The following is a 22,404-nucleotide window of genomic DNA, read 5'->3' as shown; positions in this document are numbered from 1 at the left end:
AGTAAAACAGAAATATGAAATAAGATGTAGGCTTTCCATTTTTCTGATTCGATCTCCCTTCATATAATCTGCCAACAGTATCTACAGTACAAAAGTAGAGGTTAGCAACTTCTAAGGAACCAACTAATTGGGCTGCCTAGATTTAAAACGTCAAGGATTTAGCAGCTCTAATTCTTATCAAAGAAAACTAATTCAAACACCCTTTGTTAAGGAAGGCTAGATTGTCAGTCACTGAAAGTGGTGCAATGTGCTAAATTCATGTTATTATTGTGGTGTAACAAACAAGAATCACAGCTCAGGGCCCCAACCACACAATGACTGAACATGTACACAGGCCTTAGCTGTGGACACCTAAATGATTGTCAGGGTGCTGTTTATTGTTTTGTCCCTTTTTTTAACAATCCTCTTTGTTTTATTACTAAACTACAGCAGAGACAAGACTCTACAGGGGCTTCATATCTGTGGGTGACAGTGTATAATTAAAATAGTGGGCGATTCAAAACGTTTTACACGTAAACATACCTGAATGCTCCAAACATTTGGAGACAAAAACACCGTCATTGCGGGAGCATGTCGGTAAGAGTGGAAACACAACCATGATACTGAAGCAGCTCTGCAGGTTGTAGAGGAGTTTGGATCTCATACTTTACCGCCACACTTGTTACAGACTGACCTGACTCCACAATGAGTTAAATTTGAACGTCAGCGTGCAACGTGGCGCCTGAATCCCTCCAGTGTAACCGACATCTCACGGACCAATGGCAGGATTCCATTCGGCCGACGAGGCGGGGGCCTGCCTGAAACGGACACTGTGATTGGCTGTACGTAAGGCGGCAGAACATCCCCGTTTGGTTGCATCCCTCCCTCAGGAAAAGTGGGACAGGAATGACCAACATCGCTTGAGTGAGTAGGCTACTGTAGGTGTTTTCAGTGGACTTCTGTGCAGGCGTAGGTGCTCTCTGGAGGGTTTGTTAGTGCACAGCTGCAACGTTGGTGCACACCGCTGCTCGGGAGAGAAAGAAAGGTTAGTGTGTGTCGCTACAAGCAGTGAAAGTGGCAACAAAGCAGCTTGCTCATTGTGCATTGTAGTGTCACAGGCCTGTTTGGAAACATCTGAGCTCCATCCCTGACTGATGGAAGTCCTCAGCTTCGTGTGTGCTGCGCTTCTGTGCACTGTTTTGGTGCACGGTAAGCCAACATTAAGGAAAGAGAGAGTTATAAATAAGGACCCAGAACTGAGCAGGAAAGCCTATGAAGACAATAACAGCTTCCAATACGACCATGATGCCTTTCTGGGTAAAGAGGAGGCCAAGACATTTGACCAGCTCAGCCCTGAGGAGAGCAAGGACAAGCTCGGGTAAGGACATCATTACTATGAACATGAGCTGATTTTAATACCAGCCCTGGTGCTATTGTCACAGGCCCTGTTTGAGCCTTTGTTTTTGTAAATCACGCACAGCCACGCCTCCCTGCTGGAGTCAGTTGCGTGTCACTGTTCAGGCTGAGGACATTGATAATTAAGAACCTATTCACAAGTGCCTGAGAAAGATGTGCATGCCAGCAGATACGAGGCTAGATAACATGGTGCGTTATTGCGCCACCGGCACTATTCGCACACACTCCTATAGAGTTGATTGCTCAGCCGAAATCTTAATTATGCATCGTCATTAAAGAACCATTCGAAGGTGCTGAAGTTTGTGTAAAGTTGTGCAATGTGCAGCAGTACAGTCATTATTTAAAGCTTCTGTCTCTGAATGCATTGCATACTCTTCATGGGCTACGTGTTTTTTTTCGTCACTGTCTGAATGACAAGTTGGCACCATGTATCACACGTTGGCTAAACGGAAACAGTTTCCTGTGGTGTTGGGAGTGGGAGGACCCCTGTAACATCACAACGTGGCAACCCAAGAATACACCCATCCAAACGGCATTCTTCACTAAAATACGTTTTCCTGCTCCTCCCTTCTAGAGTGGTCTAACCCTATTTAAAGCCACGTCCTTTATACTAAAAATGGTACTACCAAATATTTGTTTTGTCCCCTGTATGCCTCTAGTAATAGTAGCTCAGTGTGTTGAGGTGAAACAGCACAAACACTTGACTTATGTCAATCCTTCAAAAGTGCATATACTGGATGTGAACCATAATGTTTGTGTCGCAGCTTGTCTTTATTGTCTTGTCTTTTACAGTAAAATAGTTGACCGGATCGACAGCAACGTTGATGGCTACATCACCACAGCCGAACTCAAGTCGTGGATAAAGCGTGTACAGAAGCGCTACGTTTATGAAAATGTGGCAAAGGTGTGGACAGACTATGACCTGAACAAAGACAACAAGATTTCATGGGAAGAGTACAAGCAAGCCACATATGGATACTATCTCGGTATGTACGCCATGTCATTATTTGAGATACAGTACAGTATTCAAGTAGCTATTCATAAATGTGACCGTAACCTGAGTTTGTTTCCCTCTTAAGCCAACCCAGAGGAGTTTGACGAATCAACAGACCAGTTCAGCTTCAAGAAGATGCTCCCGCGTGATGAGAGGAGGTTTAAAACAGCTGATCTGAACAAGGACCTGGCAGCAGACAGAGAAGAGTTCACATCCTTTCTCCACCCTGAGGAGTTTGATCACATGAGGGATACTGTGGTTTTGGTAAGCCTTTTTAACCACATGGTAACTAAGTATGATTAGAAAGGGGCGAAATAGTAAGACTAACTGTGCGTCTACTAAGCTCTGTGTTTGACTTTGAGAATTGCTTGTCGGAGAAAGAAAACTTCCACAAATTAGGTAATTTCTCCATCCACAAAGTCATATTATTTAATCACAGGGACACATTTGAGTTTCTATTCCATTTGTTTTATCAGATTGACCGCTTGGATGAATGTGCTACATTTGGATGAATCCTTAATGACATTTTAGCTGGACCAGGAAATGATTGAGTTTGTTTATTTCTTTTGAACAGGTCCAGTGGGATGGATCGACTGTCCCATTTAGGGCTCGATCTTTAAATATAAATGTGGCTGCATGAAACAGTTGCGTGGCAAATGTTAGCAGTGGAGCACTATGCCACTCTGTTCATAAAAGTTGTACCACCCATTTGACATATTTAATTATTAATCTCTCATCTTTATGACATCATCGAATGTTACCAACTGTACAGCCGGTGGTGTCTTCACTGATTGTGGTGAATCTGGCTGAAGCTTAGCCTGTTTCTCACAACAGTAGACTCCTTTTATATTTTTCACACAGCTATGCAACAGTGAGTAATTGATGGACATGATTGTTCTGTAGAAGGACACATCACTAGTGGAGCTTGTAGTGCAGGTTTAGGCAGGAAATCAAGTCTGAGTCCAAATGTGCACTCAAACACTCATTCACATTACAAAGGAACAGTCTGTTTAAAGGACCTCTATCTACCTGCTGCTTCTGTTGCTGCTCTCTGCTTTCATTGCACTTTATACCTAATCTTTTCAGTTTCCTCCTTCCTTGTATAGCCTTCTCAATGTCCCCTAGGTAGAAGGTACTATCCTCTTGTTTTTTATTTTACATTGTCCCAGAAATGGCTTTTAGTTTGGTGCAACTCCAGAAAACCTAAGCATGTTTCGTCTCCAGGTTGTCACAGAGCCTCCCTCAAAGTTATAGGTCGCCATCTGTCTGCTTTGGTCTGCAGTGTTATAAGGAAGAGATTCGATTTTTCCAGCCAAAAAGTCTCAATACTCATGGGAGAGTGGTAGTACATTGTGTAGACATTTTGCACCATCATTAATCCAAAGAAAAGGTATATTTAACTCTTTATTCTTATTATTTGTTCAACTATAGCATTGATCCTCCTCGTTCTTTTCCAAGTTTCTGAAATGTACTGAACATCTCTCACACTGTCAGTGCTTACTGCGGGCTATAGTGGTCTAGGTTTTATATATATATATATATATTTAATGAACATATCTCTTCTTGTTTACACGCAACCTTTAACAGGTTAAGTGGGTATATGGGATGGATGGATGGCTGTTCTTATTTATTATTACTATGCTATTAGACTACAGAAGCTAATATGAATCATTCAGCAGGTTTTAGAGAGGTTATCTCACCTGCAGGTAAAGATGCATACAGTGATTTCAATCTGTGTATGCGTGTGTGTGTGTTATCCCCAGATGCATTGCAATTAGTGTACATGTGTGTGTGGTTGTTAACTAATGATCGGCTCACACGGCAAAGCTTTAAGTAACCGTTCAGTCAAATTCACACTGTAAAAATCAGGATGTAAGAGAGGAAAGCATCTACCAGCGCTTTAAAAGCCATTATTTGAAACATTCATAATTGAATGTGAAGGGTTCGGCTATCATCAGTAGTCCTGTGATTGTACTGTAGGCCTGCCAGCCCAGCTTTAAGTTAAACCTTATACCGTCCCTCGTCCAGCCTGGGGTGATATCTCTCTCTTTTATTACTCACAGTGAAAGTCCCACTATCGTTGACCCTTTTAATGACACCATAAACACATTTTGAATGCAGGAAACCTTGGAGGACATTGACAAGAATGGTGACGGACATGTGGATGAAGATGAGTATATTAGTAAGTTTAAGCAATAAATTGAAATGAATTAGGTCAAACAAGTTAAGCTCATCATTTTCTATCCAATACAATACATAAATGCAGGAAAAATAGAAGCATTAACTGTCACTTTTAATGTGCGCATTCCAGGTTACTTGTTTCTGAGTTGTTTTTTTGACCTGATGAAGAATCAAAGCTGTTTTTTTTGCACGTGAAATATGTCTGCCTAAAATTGCATGTATATCAACGTAATTTCCCTTGGTTGTTTCAGCTGACATGTTTGCCCATGAGGACGGGGGACCGGAGCCTGACTGGGTCAAGACAGAGAGGGAACAGTTCTCTGACTTTAGAGACTTGAACAAAGATGGTAAAATGGACATGGAAGAAATCCGCCACTGGATTATGCCCCAAGACTACGACCACGCCCAAGCTGAGGCCAGGCATCTGGTGTACGAGTCTGACCAGGACAAGGTGCGTTCAGCTGCATCAACATGCCTAAGAAACCTCTCTCACCATGTTGTGTATATGATATACAACTTTAAACATACAGCTTTCATCATCATATTTACACATGTTGTATTTTGATAATGATGTTGTTGGAATAAGACTTGCTTATCTTGCCATTTCCTTTGTCCTCCCCTGCAGGACGAGATGCTGACCAAAGAGGAGATCCTGGAAAACTGGAACATGTTTGTGGGAAGCCAGGCCACCAACTACGGAGAGGACCTCACCAAGAACCATGACGAGCTCTGAGCTCTCAGGGCAGCTTCTGAGGTGTGGGCGTGAGGAGCGTTGGTGAAAATCTTCGAAGACAGAATTACAGACTCTTTCCCTCCTCCCACCACCACAACCACCACTCCATCTTTTCCCCGTAATACTGGAACAGATGTCAGAGTGTTGGATTGTAAACCAACACTGTAGATACCAAGCAAGAGGGGGGAGGGGTCTCTCCTACCACTAACACTAAGGGTCCATCTCGATTTGGTGCTTCTGTTTCTGACATTCAGGAGCAAAGCCAGATCCAGTGGACTTATTTTCCATCAATGGTGCCTTCCAGCCGCACTGCCGGCTCTGCTGCCTCAGAGATCTGTGTAGAAAGTCTTTAATAAACGCTGTCAAAGCTGAATGCTGAGCTTTAGGTGAATTGTCAGATATAGGAATAGTTTTTGATAGCAACGTTAATGTGAAACAGCGCAGATCATTTATTTAGATTTTATTTATTAATTAAATCTATTCTTTGTTTACACATTTCCTGGCCATATGATTTTAATGATTTGTTTGTTTGATTAGTTAAGTGCTTTTAAAACTGTTAAAGACTGATTAACTGATGTTTAACGGCATGGTTTTTGCACGCTTTTGGTTTAAAAGTAGTCTGTGAAATAACTTTTCTTCATATATTTAGTTTGACATTTATTTATTGGTATACTTCAGGCCAACAGTATGCTCCATGTTAGATTTGTATTGACCTTTGCTGATGTTACATTTGAGCTTCATCGTTTTATAGAGTTCTTATTTAAACGTTTTTTTTAGTACTTTGTTTATTTGAACACGTAACTCCACACAACTCCTTGCTTCTTGTTACATCACTCCATGGACATCTTTTTCAATCAGATGTACCAATTTTATTTCCACTGCATTGGCTTTGTATATAAAAGCATGGTGTTTACAACATCAGAAATTCATCTTCTGTATTTCTTTTATCACAATTTCTGTATTATTATAAAAATGTTATGTGACAGTGCATGAACGTATGCAACTTGCAAAGATCAAACTATGACCAGAATTTGTAATTTTAGTCAGCACTTGTTGTGCTTTGTTGTCCCTAACCTCAGTTGCATCAATATTCCACATATCACACAAACACATTCATGTGTCTTCTTTTCCAAACGGCACATGTGTCAAAAATAAAAACAATAAAAGACATTGTGTATTCTGTGTATTCAAAGCATCACCATGTATTTTTTCTCATTTCTACTGTGCGTGGATAGAGATCCAACAAACTGCTGAACTGTGATGAGCAGCCTAAAGGGAAAGGGCAATATTTTTTTAAATCCAGGATGATACTTGCTGAGAGTTAGAAAAGATCAGTACTGCTAGCAGCTCCTCAGCTTAGCTTGGCACAAACACTGAGGAAAAAAGCTTTTCATTCTGCTGCATGTGTGGCAAGGTCATATTGACATAAATAGGATATTATATGTTATAAAGAGAGCTTTAGATGTACCTTTTTATTGAGCCATTTTTCCATTTCCAGTCTTTGTGTAAAGCTTAACTAACCGACAGATATGACTGGTATTGACCTTCTCATATAACTCAGGGCGACAAAAGTAAATAAGGTAGCTTCCAAGTATTTTAAAGTATTCCTTCATTAAATTGAATCAGTATGTTATGACATATCTGTTCTTAGTCTTGACAGATATAGTCAATATTGTATGTATATATAAAAGTGAAATACTGGCTTCCTCCTGTCCAGATTAAGCAGTGGCTTACTTTCCTTCTCTTGATGCTAAAAAACCTGGATACAGGTGAACACTTCAGAGAGAAATCAGAGTTCAGCCACATATAAGCACCGTTTGTGCACTAGTTTCTTACCATTTGTTCTTAAGCTCCAGCTAATGCTCCCTCTTTCTCCGTCTTCTCACCAACAAAGGACATATTCCACATTTTGTCACGATTTGGTTCCATTTTTTGTGCTGAGTACATGTGTGCTGCATTACATTACATTGCATGTTTCCTAAAATGTCACATGTTCATGCTGTATTTCAGGTAGGCATCGAGTATAGACCACTTATATGTTCAAGTCTGCATTTGACTTTGAGTTCATTGAACACCAGGAACAAGCGGATGCTGTTAACACTTCTCATGACTAATAGCAGAGTGCACACACGCACAGCGGAGATGGAGTTATGCTGACTTGCTGTTGCTGCTGGCTGTTGCAGTAAAACTCTCAGATGTAACTGAGAAAGCAGCTCTGCCACCCAGCCTGTCCCCTCTGCTTGCTCATGTGGAACATATGGATATATGTGTGCCAGTTAGCAAGACAAGTCAAGCGGGACCAATGCGATAAAGCTCATTAGGAACAAGGGACAGGGCGATGTATGTGTGGGCTGTGGTATTCTGTTGTGAGCTTCTTCAGACACTCTCAGACTAAAGACTGCAAGAAGCCATAAACATCTGAAAATCTTTTAAATATTCAGCTTGTGGGATATTCTGACTTTTATATGAATTTCTTTTACATGTACCAGGTTTAAATAACTTTGTAAGAAGGCGACATGACAATAACAATGATTATTTCATAACAATTTTGCAGGAATAGGTTACCGAATTCTGGCATGGCTCCACTTGTACAGCTTCTTCCAGGAATACAGATTTGTTCTTTTCCTCCTATGTTCATCTGACAAAAAGCTCCAGGTCTGAGGACATTCAAAGTAGAGGTGTTGCCTGTGGTGAAATTTGAAGTTTTTAGTTATTTTTTGTCTTTATAATGTCGATTGGATAATTTATTTTTGCTCTATTGCCTTGCTAAAGAGTGTGGGGTCAGTCTTGCATCACGCATTTGAATAATTGGGAGGCCTTAACCACTAAGTAGCTCAATGCACTTCGTTCAACTCGCATATGAGGATTGTCATGTGTCAGGGTGCATCTTTGTGTCTGGGCCAGTGTAAATGAAGGTTGAGTATAAGTGGTGAGCGGAGATGTAAAAGAACCAAATGTGTGTTTGCCTGAGTAAGATGGGGGCACATGGACTATTTGTGCAGCCTGCCTCACGGCCATGTTTAACAGCCTGCCCCTCCTGTTTATGATAGGTTCCTAATCATTCACACTGAGGGAGTGTGTGTACAGTAATGCCTTTGGACAGTTCTCATATGAGTGTCTGTGTAGATCAACCCCTCTCCACTAATAATAATGAGCCCTCTGGGTGAGAACAGGGTGAAGACAGTGGGAGAGGGTCATAAAGTGTAGAATATTAATGTCTAAGACTATAAGCCCCCCCCCCCCCCCCCCCCCCCCCCCCCCCATCCAGTATAATTTACACTTAGTCTTGTCCTCCAACAATCTCCTGTTAAAGAGCTTTTTTCATACACTGCCATTTCCATATCAGCAATTAACAGCAGCAATGCCAGAATGACTACTACAATTAAACTGCCTTCATAACAAACTGCAGTGCATCCCCCCACAACTCCCCTGCTCCTCCCGGACTCTTATCATCATGATGCCCTATTTTTCATCGGAATATATATCCGCCTCTTCTTGATCTTTGTCTTTTATCTGTTGTGTTTGTTCTTTGTACCCTGGGGATTTGTAGCCCACTGTGTTGTTTGTAATGGTCTTTGGGACATCTGACCCATCCTGTGCTGAGGCTTCCATAACAGGATTTCTGCCCATTATATAATAACAGGCATAATGGCAACAACAAAAAAAACAATACAATGTCCGTTTGTTATCCAGCTACTTAGATAAAATATTTGATATTTACCAAGCTAAATGGTGACTTTACATGGTTAGTTGACAGCTCGGGATAGGCTGTCCCTTTGTCTTAGTTTTATCACTAAACTGAATGAGTCAAATACACGAATCCTTTTTCATGGTAGGTTTGTACAATTTAACATTGTAACACAACATTGTTATTATAAAAATGTTTTTTAATAAGAGTTACAAACTCTTAGTGCACTATGCAACATTTAAATTGTAATTTCTTTGTTAATATGATAGTTTTACCAACTTAAAGGGAGGATTCTATATACTGTATAGTTTAAAATGTGCACATGGAAAGTACCTTATAGGATGATTCCTCCAGCACCTAGTCAACATAAAACATTTAAAATACTGTAGCAGTGGTGAAAGAGTGCTGTCAGACCTAACTTTTTACATTACGATGCAATTTGTCTCATGTACCCTCTTAAAATGATTTATTCAGAAGAGTGAAGATAAAGGAAAATAAAAGAACAGCGAGAACAGTCTGGTAAATAAAATAGTTGAGTAATTTTACTCTAAGGCAGAAAATTACGACAATTACGAAATGATATCCAAAATCTAAGATGACATAATAGTCTCATAACACAATATCCCTATAATATAGATATATTTCCCATATCCTCTCAAATATTTTTCACACACAAGAAAACATAATCTTTCTTAAATCAAAGTTATTGTATTTGAATTTGACTAAATAAGGGCAATAAATAAAGTATTCAAAATAGTTTTGGGTATTTTTAACCAGAATTGTGTTCTGGCAGTGTACATTTAGACCATCCTTAAAATGTATTGAAAATATAATTGAACAGATAAATCATGTAATTTACTCTTGTTTGTGGTGTAGGGGCTGAGTTTGGTTAACTTTGACCTATGACCTCAGCTTTTCTAAAATGCTGGCGACAGCCCTGATGCTGCACAGGCCGTTCCTTCTGTGTTTGTGCAAGTTATGTGATTGTATGTGCGTGTGTCATATGAATGTAGGCTAATTTGGCGCCTCACATGTTTCTACTTCTGGACAATGAAGCTTGAACGAATCCATCAATCTTTCATGTCATCCCAGAGAAAGTGCTCATCCCTCCCCTCTCCCATCACAAGACTCTACTCCTCCTAGTGGTGATGACACAGAACAAGAGACAATCTCCTCTCTTTTTAACAACTGCACTTCTGCTCGTCTATCATCATGAGTTTTTATGTACCCATCAACGCAGTGTAGATAGGGAATCGGCCATTAATGACTACACAATTAGAGAGGAGGCTTTAAAGAGCGATACATTTCAATTTAGGAAGCATAAACCTAGTGAGTTGGTAACTAATTGTAACTGCCTCTGGAGTAATGGGAGCTCTTTGGACTGAGGTCAGGATGGCTCAAAATCAGTTTCAAACAGCTTTTGCACAGCTACTTCGCTGCTTTGGTTGCCCAATCAGTCTGACAGTCTGCTGCGTATCTTACAATGATATATGAAGAAAGAAGCTTTTACAAGTTTTAATTAAAAGATGAGCAAAACTGCCCAGAGTAGAGTTGATTTTGGAGTTCATGACATTGAGAGTGGAGAAAACGCTATCCCAGTGAGACTGATATCTTTGGACAAAACGCCTCTCTCGCTCCATTTGTCAACATTTGTCTCTTTCGTTTCTCTGGTCCTCTCTCCATGTCCCAGCATCTGGATACCTTTGGGATGGAGGGGAGGAGAGGGTAGACGAGGCCTTGTTTCATCCCTCCCGTTACGATGTTCCCCAGGGGGTTTGGGTAGGTTTGTGATCTTGTGTCTCACATGATAGAGACACATCTAATCCTGTTAGGCGCTAATATCTTCCAGCGGAATAGAGGAGACAGCGGGAGGGAGGAAAGAAGACAAGATGAAAGACCTGATGGTTGAGGAGAGAGAGAATATTTAAAAAGCTCTGCCTCTATTTGCTGGCCCACATATTGGTTTTGGGTTGGAGTATACATCCATGTGTGTGTTTGTGTTTCTGTGTTCCCTCATGGGATCTTCCCGGCTGCTGCCTGCATATCTGACAGACTCCTCTTAAGGTGTTTTCCTCTCGCTGTCTTTTTGTATTTGCTCCATCTCTGCTCCCTGAGTGAGAAAGTTTACCCTCTAGGCCCCATCTGAGCTCCAGGCCCCCAAGGCCTCTGCATTCCCAAAGCTCCTACACACCGGAGCCCCTCAGGCTCCCCGCTTTACCACAGGGAATACCCCCAAGAACCCCTAGGCCCCTCAGACTGTGGAGCAGCAGCTCTGCACAAGAGAGCCAGCCTGAGGGGGGGGGGGGGGGGGGGGGGGGCGCTGTCTGGGAATACAACTAAGTACATGCTTCACTTAACATTTGAACATTCCCCGACAGCGCCTCCTGTTGGTGTAGCATTGTTTTTGCATGCAGGCCTCCCTGTAACCCCCTCCCTGGGGCCTTGACCTTGTTAACAATCCCTCGGGGCTCATAGAGGCCTCTGTGTGCTACATGTGCATTGACCTTTACGGCACCCTGAGGTTAAATAATATATTTTTGGCCCAAAGAAACACAGCCGGATTCATAGTGATGTTGTATGCACCTGGGACTTCTCAGAATGTCATATTAACAAATAAGACTACATTAATTAAAAGACTCATTAGTGCATAGAAAGTGAAGGTGGAAACTTGGATGTATGGAGTCAACTGTTCTTGTTTCATGGCTTTTTAAATGTGACAGTGAGGTTAAATCACACTTGCATTCAAAAAGAAACCTTTTTGGAGGGTTGCATGTGGAGATGGAGGCTGTGAAGCTATAGCAGGCCTGCTGTCCTACAGATGTCTTGGGCTGTGTGTTACCAGGTGTACGTCACCTGAGATTACCCACGCTGACACCCCTTAAAGGCAAACAGCCAGCAGTACAGCTGAGGGGGCATCTGGTGGCGTGTGTGCATGTGAGTTTGTGTGCGTGTATATGTGTGTGTTCATGCATTCAGATTGGCGGTAACGTTTGGCAGAACGAGACTGAGCCCATACATTGTGGTGTTATCAGATATTTCCTTACACTTTCAACAACGAACATTTTGAAGGAATGTTGACCCCATAGATCAATCAAGGGTTTAGGTCAGTGTCTCTTTGAATGTGTGAGATAATGATGGCAGTATTAATGGAGGACATTTAAAGCATGGGTTCCTCACGCTGCACACAGCCTTGGCCGTCTCCAGTTAAGAGTGAACTGGAGTGAGTCAAATGTTCAACTCTGCTGCTCCTCTGATCTTCCTCCGCTTCCTGGTGCCCCTGTGGAGATAGAACAAAGAGAAGCACTTCTTAATCAAAGTGTATTGGATTAAGAATCAGAAAAAAGCAGAACATCACAGAGATACTAGCTCACAGTCATTTAGTGGATTGGAAAACAACCTGATCACCACTTCAAATGAGCAGTCGGTGACCCTTAAACAGGAGAACGGCATTTTAATCTTTCTGTTAGTTTGGCAAATCTCAGGATCTACTGAGGAAATGAGAGCAGCAGTGCAGGAGCAGATGTGAGTGTGTGTGTGTGTGTGTGTGTGTGTGTGTGTGTGTGTGTGTGTGTGGTGTGTGTGTGTGTGTGTGTGTGTGTGTGTGTGTGTGTGTGTGGTGTGTGTGTGTGTGTGTGTGTGTGTGTGTGTGTGTGTGTGTGTGTGTGTGTGTGTGTGTGTGTGTGTGTGTGTGTGTGTGTATACTGTAAGTGTGTTTCTGGTTCTGTGTGAAAGTCTTAAGTGAATGAGAGCTGTGGTTTCCATGTGTGAACATGTAGCGTACAGCTAAATATACCATGTGCGTGTTTACATTGCTTTTTCAGGTATGTGACATCATTAGCCCACAGAGCCACGCAACCGCTCTATTCTTCCCACATTGAGTCATATTTTATTTACATACCTGCTGTAGCTGAATCATCTCTTATAGACTTGACACACAACTCCATCCACATCATGTATATGTGATGGGCCAGGGCATGCTCTGAACGGGCATCCCTCTTTCTCACTTTCGATGATTTTAACATATTTATCGTGGCTATTCAGGGCGAAACTTTAGTGGACATGTACCATATGAAGACGGAAATGTACAAATTATAAGCATCGGTTCAGTCACACTCCAGGGCTCAGCTCAAGTCGCATCTGCTCGACTGTAAAGGCTAATACTGCCATCATGTGGCTCGATGATGTAAAATACAATTTAGGCTTTCTATGGGGACCTGAGTGAGTCTGCTTTTGTGTGTGTGTGCATGTTGAGGCCCTGCCTATATGCAGAAAGGGGCAGTCAGTGGGGTACAGCCAGCTGACACAGAGGTATGTGTCTTTTCCAATGAGATTTACTCAACTCCAGATGTTTCTAGTTATGAAGATGTGTGTTAGAGATTAAGGAGGGAGAGATCTGCACCCTGTCAGAGTCACAGTGGGGTGCTGTTTTACTGTCAGTCACCCCCTCATCCCCCGCCACCACTACTCATAGGTGGCCTCTTAACCTGACAACACCAACACCTCTTTTGTCTCTCTCTCACACACACACACACAGACACACACACACACACACACACACACACACACACACACACACACACACACACACACACACACTCTTGACTCTTGACAACCATGTGAATCAAAGTTTTATAAACTTGAAAACATAGAAATTACAAAAAGGAATGCCTATAAAAGTAAGCAAATACACCACATAGAGCAATTTTGTGAGAAATTAAACTGTAAGAATATCAAGATGTTCACATTACTCAAAGCAAAAAATCTCAAATGAATGGACACATTGCCCATTTCGTAATTCAGTTTACAAGGTGACACAATACAAAAAATGCATTAAAAAAAAGCCAGTGCAAGTTTACTAAAATAGTGTATCAACATTTTCCTCATCTCATAAAAAAAATATTCTTCTTGGCTCAGAATAACTGTGGTTGTACCCTCTCAGTCTGAGTTTTTGTGTCAAATAACCCGAACGAGTGCTAGTTGAGGTGCATCCTGAAGTTCTCGAGGATTACGAGTCTCTTTATGTCGGCTGGCAGAGGGAGGCATCAGCTGGGCTCACCACATTCTGGCAAGGCACCATGCTGACCAGGCTCCTGCGGCTTTCACCACTGGCTGCCTGGCACAACATATTGTCAGCTTCCTCATCCTCCTCATCCTCCTCCTCCTCTCGCTGCTCAGATGGCAGGCTGCAGCTTGGTCAGGTTCCTCTGGTGCATGCTGTGGTGGCGCACCAGCTCATCAGAACGGGCAAACTTCTTCTCGCAGCTGGACCAGCGGCAGGTAAATGGCTTCTCACCTGACAAACAAGAAAAAAAACAAGATAAAGTTACTACAACTATAGAAATGCAAACTTGTGTTATAATGTATTTGAATAGTCTCAGAATGGAGCGGTAGGAAATAAAGGTATACGCACTTGTTTTACCTGTATGAGTCCGAGTGTGCGTCTTAAGATGATCTGACCGTGAAAACTTTCTCTGACACGTCTCGCACTGAAAGGGCTTCACTCCTACACAGGTGTGCAAACAAGTGTTGTATTGACAGAGATAGAAATGAGAAGAAAGCAGAGCAGGGGTCAAAGGTTATAAGATGGAGCAATCAATGTAGAGGTTGTAAGCATTACAAATTGAAACCATTCCGGCCGATTTTACAATCTCAGCATGTTTTACGTATGTATTCATATTATTTATATATCAAATTAGTTAAAGCAACATGGTTTACAATGTTCTTGTTTAATTATATGTTGTCATAGTTTAATACTGATATGAAGCTAGTATGTGTTTGAAATAAAGTTAAGTTGGTTATAACTGCTTGTTTTATCATTTTTGATCTGACATAAAAAAATATTTAGATTATTTGGATTTGTCATATACATTATCTTGTCTATTTAAAACCCAAAGCCTGTTTTTTGGCCTTCTTCTCAGTGACAGGAACAGATAGAAACATACCAAATCCTACTTATTTATTCATATATTTATTGGCCTTATAGACAAGGTAAAATATACTGGGTCCAAAAACAATTGAATCTCCCAGTGGAGTACCAACAGTGGGTTTATTTTGTTATGTTTTGGAATGGACAGTTCCCCTAGGATCGATAATTTTTTTTAATTCCCAGAAAAGGGAACTGAGTTCATGACGTCAGTGTCCTCAGAGGCAGCCAAGGCCCTGGAGGGATGTCACACCCTAACTCATACAGTAGCTTTACGCCGGTGTACCTGTGTGTCTGCGCTGGTGCCTCTTCAACTGGTCTGAGCGAGAGAATCTGCGGCCGCAGTCTGTGAAGTCACACTGGTAAGGCTTCTCTCCTGCAAAACAAACCATCCATATCCACAGCTTTATCAATTTACTTTTTACACAGCAATACACATTCACACCTGGGCATCATACCAACAACCATATCATTTCTTAAGTTTGTATGAATTTCTCAATTTCATTTAGCAGCAGTTTAAATGAAATCCTCTCACCTGTGTGTTTGCGGCCGTGCATCTGCAGATGTGACAGTTTGAAGTATCTCTTGCTGCAGCCAGGATAAGCACAAACAAATGGACGCTTTTCACTGGCTTCAGATGACCTCACAGTGGGAGGAGCAATGCCAGCTACGCGCCGAACATCCTTTAAGAAAGAGAAGTCAGAAGGCTTAGTAGTCCAGAAGTGCACTTTGTGTATGTATTTACTGTAAGGCTGTGTGTTGTTTTGAGCCTGCATGTGTGTAACTCTGACTGACCTGAAGTCCTCTGAAGACACCATGTGTGTGTATGTGATACTGGGCACTCATGAGCATGGGTGGGGGGTGGGGCTGTGGGGTCACTGTCATAGCTGGGTGCATGGGCACTGCTGGACAGAAGCAAAATAAAACAAATTGAGTAAAACCTAAACAGTTTGAGTGCAAAACTGAGAGATTTAGCAAATGAAATAAATTCATCAATTGGTCAGGACGGTGCATCTAGTCCAAATAAAGAAAGTTAAGGGAAACACCTTAAAGTGTTAAAACCTTAAAAATGCCGAGGTCTTGTGGCAATCGTGTCACACACACTTAAAAAATCACAATAAAATAGCTATCCTAAACAAGACACACACACACACACACACACACACACACACACACACACACACACACACACACACACACACACACACACACACACACACACACACACACACACACACACACACACACACACACACACACACACACACACACACACACCACACACACACACACACACACATCCCCACTTCCTAATTTCCTTAGGCAGTAGGCCAACAGCCATCTGTTCAAATCCTCATCTAGTTCCTCCTCTGCTGCTCCACCACAAACACTGGTCAACAATGAAGTATACATGATGTTATTTAAATAAAAACATAAAGACTCGCCTTTTCATCGAAGTTGCCAGGTTGTTCATTTGGTTCCAGGTTACACAATCCAGCTGAGATGCCATTTGGTACAGGTTATCACTGAGGAAAACATACATCACAGTTATTAGCTTTGGGCAATTTTCGTAAAACATTTTAGGTTTTTGTTGATTGGTGAACAAAATGTTATACTTCAATAATTCAAAATGTTATGGAGGTTAGTTTTGAGGGTGGGACAGATGAAGGGAAAATAACTGAACATTTATTCATTTTTTTCTCTATAAAACTGACAATATTTATGTTACTCTGCATTCTTCCTGTCATTTCTCTTCCCTTGTATGGATAATACTGGGGGAACTTCAAATGGCTCACTTATTAACACATCCTGTCCACCCAGCACACTCCTCACTGGCTTCATTAAAAAACATGGGCTCTGAGCCAATCTTTACCTTGGCAGATCACACTATTGCACACACACACACACACACACACACACACATGCACACACACACATGCACACATGCACACATGCACACACACACACACACACACACACACACACACACACACACACACACACACACACACACACACACACACACACACACAATTGGAGATGCAGTTGTGCACTCTGCGGGGGTGAGTGCCTCCGTGCCTAGTACACCGTGGACCAGTGCGTGACATCACTCTGTCCTCAGTATCATTAAAAGGCGGGGAACCAGTTTCGGGGGAATTCTGGACGGCATTCCTTGAGAAGTCCTTGAGGGAAGGATTGAGATGGCTTCTAATCAGCTCTGAGCTATGTTACACTGTGGAAAGACTCACTGGTATCTGACATATATTCATGGTGTGTGTGTGAGAGCGTGTGCATGTGCATGTGCTTGTGGATGTCTCCGTGTTTGTTTGAGGGTTTCCAGCTCTTGCTCTAACAACAGCTTCCTTCCTCTTATCAACTTCTGTTCCAGTATTTGGGTTGCACATGTTCCTTTTCTCCAACAACATCGCAGGGTGGTATTCAAGGTATTTTACCCTTATTTACCCCTTCAAATGTTTTGCATCAAATTGAAAGCACGTTGGTAAAATATTCAGAGGTTAAAATGAGACGATTCCCAGCTTTAACAACCCAACATCCCCCACCTCACTTTCACTTTCACTGAACTTGTCTCTTTTACTTTTCCCCTCATTTTTCCTCAGGGTGGACTCAGACACATGAGCAGTAGATCACTCAGTGTTTGTTTTGGCCTGCTGAGCACCAGTGGGCAGCACTTAACCTCAGAACAAATTAGGATTGAGGATCCAGGCCGTGGAGAGGCAGACGCAGGGCTTAACGTAGGATCAGAGAGAGTTCACACTTACTAGCAAGTGGGCGAGCTGCATGTGGTGTTGGTGGAAAGAATCTGACATTAGCTGACGAGTGAGGAGTCTAAAAGCGCTTGGGAAGGCCGAATTGTGCCAATGGAGGATTCAAAGTAGCAGGAGTCAAATACAGGAACAATAAGCGGCTGTAGGGACAAATGATTACCTGCTGTAGTTTCTCAGCAGCAGAGCTTGGCTGCTCGGACACGATTCTGAAGGATTGTGGCAGCCAAACATGGGAGGAGGAGCTGGGTACTGCTGGTCAACTGAAAAGTAAATGAAAATATAAAAGTTGCTTATTTTTTCCATAATTTATGAATAGTTTGGTCTTTAAAAAGTATGTTCACCAGATGCTTGTTTTATTCAAGCTTCGCTCACACAAAGATACTTAACCTATCATAGAAGACTGAGGAAACATGCAAGTATACACACTTTTGGTACAAATAAAACATTGATAAACCATTATTACAATTGAGGATAACTGATTATCTTGTGATCAACCTATCAACAAATTGATTTAACGTCACTTAAAGTAAGCTGAAATAATTAAAATGCTTGTTGGTTTTTTCAAGCTAAACTCACACAAATATTCTTATTTACTTATCACAGAACAATAACAAAACTGGCACATATTTACACTTGGTCAAATAAAAAATGAATGAATAATTGTCTTGTGATCGACCTATGAATTCAACTTCACATGTTTCTAGTTGTTTAAGTTTCTATTGTCATTCAGCAGCTTATCATCTATATCTTTTGAGCTGGAGCTAAAATATACTATTAAAATGAATATAAAAAAACACATGCATGCATGTATGCAATTATTTTCAAAGAGAGACCCGGTCAATCAGAAACAGTGGTACAGGTACATAGTATATTAGTCCCCAGACAGTTTTTGACATTCCAGCAGAGTCACATAAAGCTGTTTCCTCAAGTTATCATTTCCAGAGTCATTAACCATACGTATGCTTAAAGAGCGAGAGGAGGCTGTGTTTATGTATGCCTGCGTGTATGAATGTGTGTGCCGACAGAGACGGAGAGAGATGAAGGAAAAATGGATAATAGCGTTTCTGTTTTGATGTGAAAAATGGCGGGTTACTTATATAACCTTGCTGTGACATGACAGTCTTCCAGTCTGCGAGTCAATTCTGAGAAAAGGCGTCAGGACGCAGACAGTTACCTATGTTGTTTTGCGGTGACAGAGTGTCCTCATGTTTGAAGGACAGGCTGGAGAGCTGAGGGCTGTGATGAGAGGGAGTGTGACCATAACTGGGGTTGCTGTCTAAACCCACTGCGCCATAACCTAAAAAAGAGAAAACACAAAGAGAAGCCATGGAAAGTTAAAATGATCTTATTCACTTAGATTATCATCTTGCAAATAAAACATGCAGGGTCTGCAGTATCTGGTCAGTTATCTGAATCCCCTGGTAGTAGCTCATAGTCCCTTGCAGGGTCAACACAGAGACACATTTATCAAACTATCAAATCCTTTTTTCTTGTAACACATTCTCTCTTTCCTCCCATTTATCTTTGGCCTTGTGGTTTCATTATTTATGGCAGGTGGAAAAATACATTTGGCAAACACACCACAGGCGGACTGAGATGAGCTACTGTAGAATATTCTTGGTAGAAAAACAAGGTTGAACGTATGCTCATTTAATTACAGCTATAAGGGACACGCATGGTAACATTAACTAACATCATGTTTATGATTGCAATTATTAAAGTGTAATACATTTTAGAAAATGTTGCATTTGAGGAAAGCTATGTGAAAGGGATCATTCAAGCACAACATGAGTGCAACCTCTATTTTTCCTGAGTTAGCCCCGAGTGGGTTATTGAAAGATTTCTGAGTAAAAATGACTCACAAATTCTTACTTAAATCCCAGCAGTCTGCATAGCACTACACTTAGCGTTTATTATTACTACAGGACTTGCTACATAGTGATTGAAAGTCATATCAGCAGTGTTTACAGAGAAGGAAGAGATATCACAATGTTAAGATTTGACAGGAAACTAAAATTAAGTTTGGTGCCGGATTAAGATTCCAAATATATGAGCAGGTCTCCCTTGAAAAAGAGATCAATGATCTCAAGGGATACACCTGGATAAATAAAGGTTTGAAATGAAATGAAAATATGAAAGTTTTGATTTTTTACCATGTGTTTTGTGCAGATTTGCTGGGATTTAAAAACAAATCGTAGTAAATAAAGCTATTGATTCAATGTGTATCACTTCAGAGTTTTTCTATATATTTTTAATAGCATAAAAAGTTGTTTTGTTAAACCAAGCAATTGTGGTCAGAGGATTTATTTTGAAGATGATGTACTCACTTTTAAAACTCCATGTCATTTTAAAATTACCACAGGCCAATAAACTCAAAAATGCAAAACCTGAACATAATTCATTCTGAGCTAATGAGCACATTCAGTATCTTTGTGTTCTTGGTCTTGGTCTTTGGCCAATTTGAATTGACTGGATGATCTAAGCTTCTTCTGAACAGTGTGTATGAACTGCAACATTCACTGTGGCCGCTCAACCCGTCACTATCTTTAAACAAAATTAAATGTCTATATGTGTATTCATTAAATTGGTTGGAATTAATCCAATATTGGATAACCATTAGCTCGGGTTGCTTTGACCCAATGCTAGTGATATTTTTATATTCATTCTGCTGTCCCATAACACTTTCAAAAACCTGTTGTTAGTTAAACATAATTATGTGCATGACTTTTAAAACGGCAAGGGAGTTTGTGTGTGGCTCAGCATAAAAAAAAAAAGATTAAGATATAGTTACCATTTGGAATGTATGGGCTTTTAATACAGTAAAAAAAAAAAAACTGTTGAAACCTTATTAATAATCTACCTACTAATAAGCATGTACCCTTACAGGTTGTTGTGACGATGACTGAAAATCAGCATCTCTGCTCAAAAGCCCATTGCAAAGGAACTGTTTCTAGATGTCTGCCAGAGCATTACCAGAAAGCTGTCAAGCTTTTTTCTGACACGGGACAGAATGACCCAGTACAGCACAAAACATCCTGCTCAGACACAAACTGTTGACAACTCATAACATGGAGTGATATCATCCACATACACAGCAGGAAATAGGCAATAACAAAGTAAAAATCGAAATAAACAGTAATAAAGTCTAGATGTATTGATAAGTGTGTGCTCTTCATTTGTCGTGACTAATATTTAACATTAAGATAATAAGAAAACTTGTATTACTGGATGTGCACGCTTACCCTGGTTCCTGTGTGTAGGAGGACTGTCCATGCAGCCGGGCAGGTAGGTACCATTAGGAAACATCCTCGCTTGACCTCCAGTTGGCTCTCCGAAGGCCCCAACTCGACAGGGGCCCGAGCCTGTAAACTGGCCTGAGAAGTGCAATGTGAAGGCCCCAAGTCCACAGTGAGGGTCCTCTATCGGATCAGCGGTCCCCCAACCTGGTTCCTGCTTGATGAGGGAGTGGTGGGAGGGCAGGGAGCTGTAGGGAGAGCCAGGGTGGAGGTCCAGCAGCTGGGTCCACTGACCACCCCCAACAGACATCCCACAGCCGCCACCAGCGCCCGGTAAGGATGACCCAGGAGGCACTGGAGGTAGGAGGGTCAGATCCCGAACATCTGACCCCATCGACATGGCTCCACACGGGTCGGTCAGCATTGTAGAAAGCAGGTTGAGACAGTCCAAAGAAAGAAGGGCTGGTATTCCACAAGCTGGGAGTCTCACAGTTACAAAGTCTCCTAAAAAAGTTTAACAAAAACAAAAAAACAACAACCTAAAGAAGCAGGGAGCAAACTATTCCGCAAAAACAAACATCAGTGGTCACAACGCACTATAGCAGCCATCTTTCCTCACACAAGTCATGAACTGAAACATAAATGAATTAATGACCTAAATGTGGACACCAAATTTCAAGCACCCTGTATTAGGAGTGGGAGTCTGAGAGGGCAGCAGTCCTTGTCCCTCTGTCTCTATAATGTCTGACTTTCCTTACTCTCCTGAAGGCTCTAATACTGCAGAACCCATTGGACAGGGGGAGGAGCGAGGGAGGCTGAGGAGAAGATGACTCCCTTGCCTTACCCCCGGCGACTGCACTTCTGAGTAGACTCTGACTAACATCCCATTTGCATGAGCGAGTGTTGCTGTTCCGTCTTTGTTCAAGTTCAAGTGTTGCTCATATTAAATGTTTATGTTAGTGTGTATGAATAAGTGTCTGCAAGAAGGAGAGTATTTGATACATTTCTCAGAATGACTGTCAATTCAATTCAATTCAAAACCTTTATTTATCCAGGTAAAATCCCATTGAGATCAATGATCTCTTTTTCAAGGGAGACCTGCAGCAGTAGGTTCCACAAGAAGACATAATTTACATAAACAACAAAAGGACATCATACAGCAAAATGTACAGGGATTACAATTTACATATTTAACCACATGTACAGGTACCAACAGCATCTGATTTTGTAGCATCCAACCGAGCTTTAAAAACATGTAGTGGTACTAGCTTGGTAATTTTCCATTCTTTTTGCAGACTGTTCCAAGTTAGTGGAGCTGCACATCTAAAAGCTTTCTTCCCTAAGACAGTCCTAGCACTTGGCACATTTAATAAAACCACAGCATGCGATCTCAGGCAATAAGTACTTTCAATTCGCAGAGAGATCAGACTGTACTGACTTTAAGCATAAAACTGATACGAGAGTATTC

General features: G+C 41.4%; 2 protein-coding genes across 2 annotated transcripts; one reads left to right on the top strand and one right to left on the bottom strand.

The window, feature by feature from the left end:
* The first annotated feature begins 852 nt into the window (after positions 1–852).
* rcn1 (reticulocalbin 1, EF-hand calcium binding domain) lies at positions 853–6,489 on the top strand. The gene is made up of 6 exons (XM_034201357.1): positions 853–1,357; positions 2,188–2,381; positions 2,475–2,653; positions 4,511–4,571; positions 4,822–5,021; positions 5,196–6,489. Exons 1-6 carry the CDS (start codon positions 1,134–1,136, stop codon positions 5,301–5,303), a joined length of 966 nt encoding a protein of 321 aa, XP_034057248.1. The 5' UTR covers positions 853–1,133; the 3' UTR covers positions 5,304–6,489.
* A 7,117-nt stretch (positions 6,490–13,606) lies between these two features.
* On the bottom strand, positions 13,607–22,009 carry wt1b (WT1 transcription factor b). The gene is given in 10 exon segments (XM_034201348.1): positions 13,607–14,284; positions 14,411–14,494; positions 15,201–15,290; positions 15,450–15,597; positions 15,710–15,775; positions 15,777–15,816; positions 16,360–16,440; positions 17,861–17,960; positions 18,875–18,997; positions 20,943–22,009. Coding segments are annotated over 10 exon segments (1,272 nt in total). The 5' UTR covers positions 21,361–22,009; the 3' UTR covers positions 13,607–14,162.
* Positions 22,010–22,404: the final 395 nt, after the last annotated feature.

This window comes from Gymnodraco acuticeps, unplaced genomic scaffold, assembly GCF_902827175.1.
Source record: "Gymnodraco acuticeps unplaced genomic scaffold, fGymAcu1.1, whole genome shotgun sequence".
Classification (NCBI taxonomy): Eukaryota; Metazoa; Chordata; class Actinopteri; order Perciformes; family Bathydraconidae; genus Gymnodraco; species Gymnodraco acuticeps.
The sequence above is the reverse complement of the archived record's forward strand: the minus strand, read 5'-3'. Positions and strand labels throughout refer to the sequence as shown.

Bases quoted from the DNA above. Each gene is read 5' to 3' on its own strand.
- rcn1 (XM_034201357.1), top strand. From the start codon at position 1,134: ATGGAAGTCCTCAGCTTCGTGTGTGCTGCGCTTCTGTGCACTGTTTTG. The intron at 4,572-4,821 runs GTAAGTTTAAGC...TGGTTGTTTCAG, and splicing joins GGATGAAGATGAGTATATTA to CTGACATGTTTGCCCATGAG. The intron at 5,022-5,195 runs GTGCGTTCAGCT...CCTCCCCTGCAG, and splicing joins ACGAGTCTGACCAGGACAAG to GACGAGATGCTGACCAAAGA.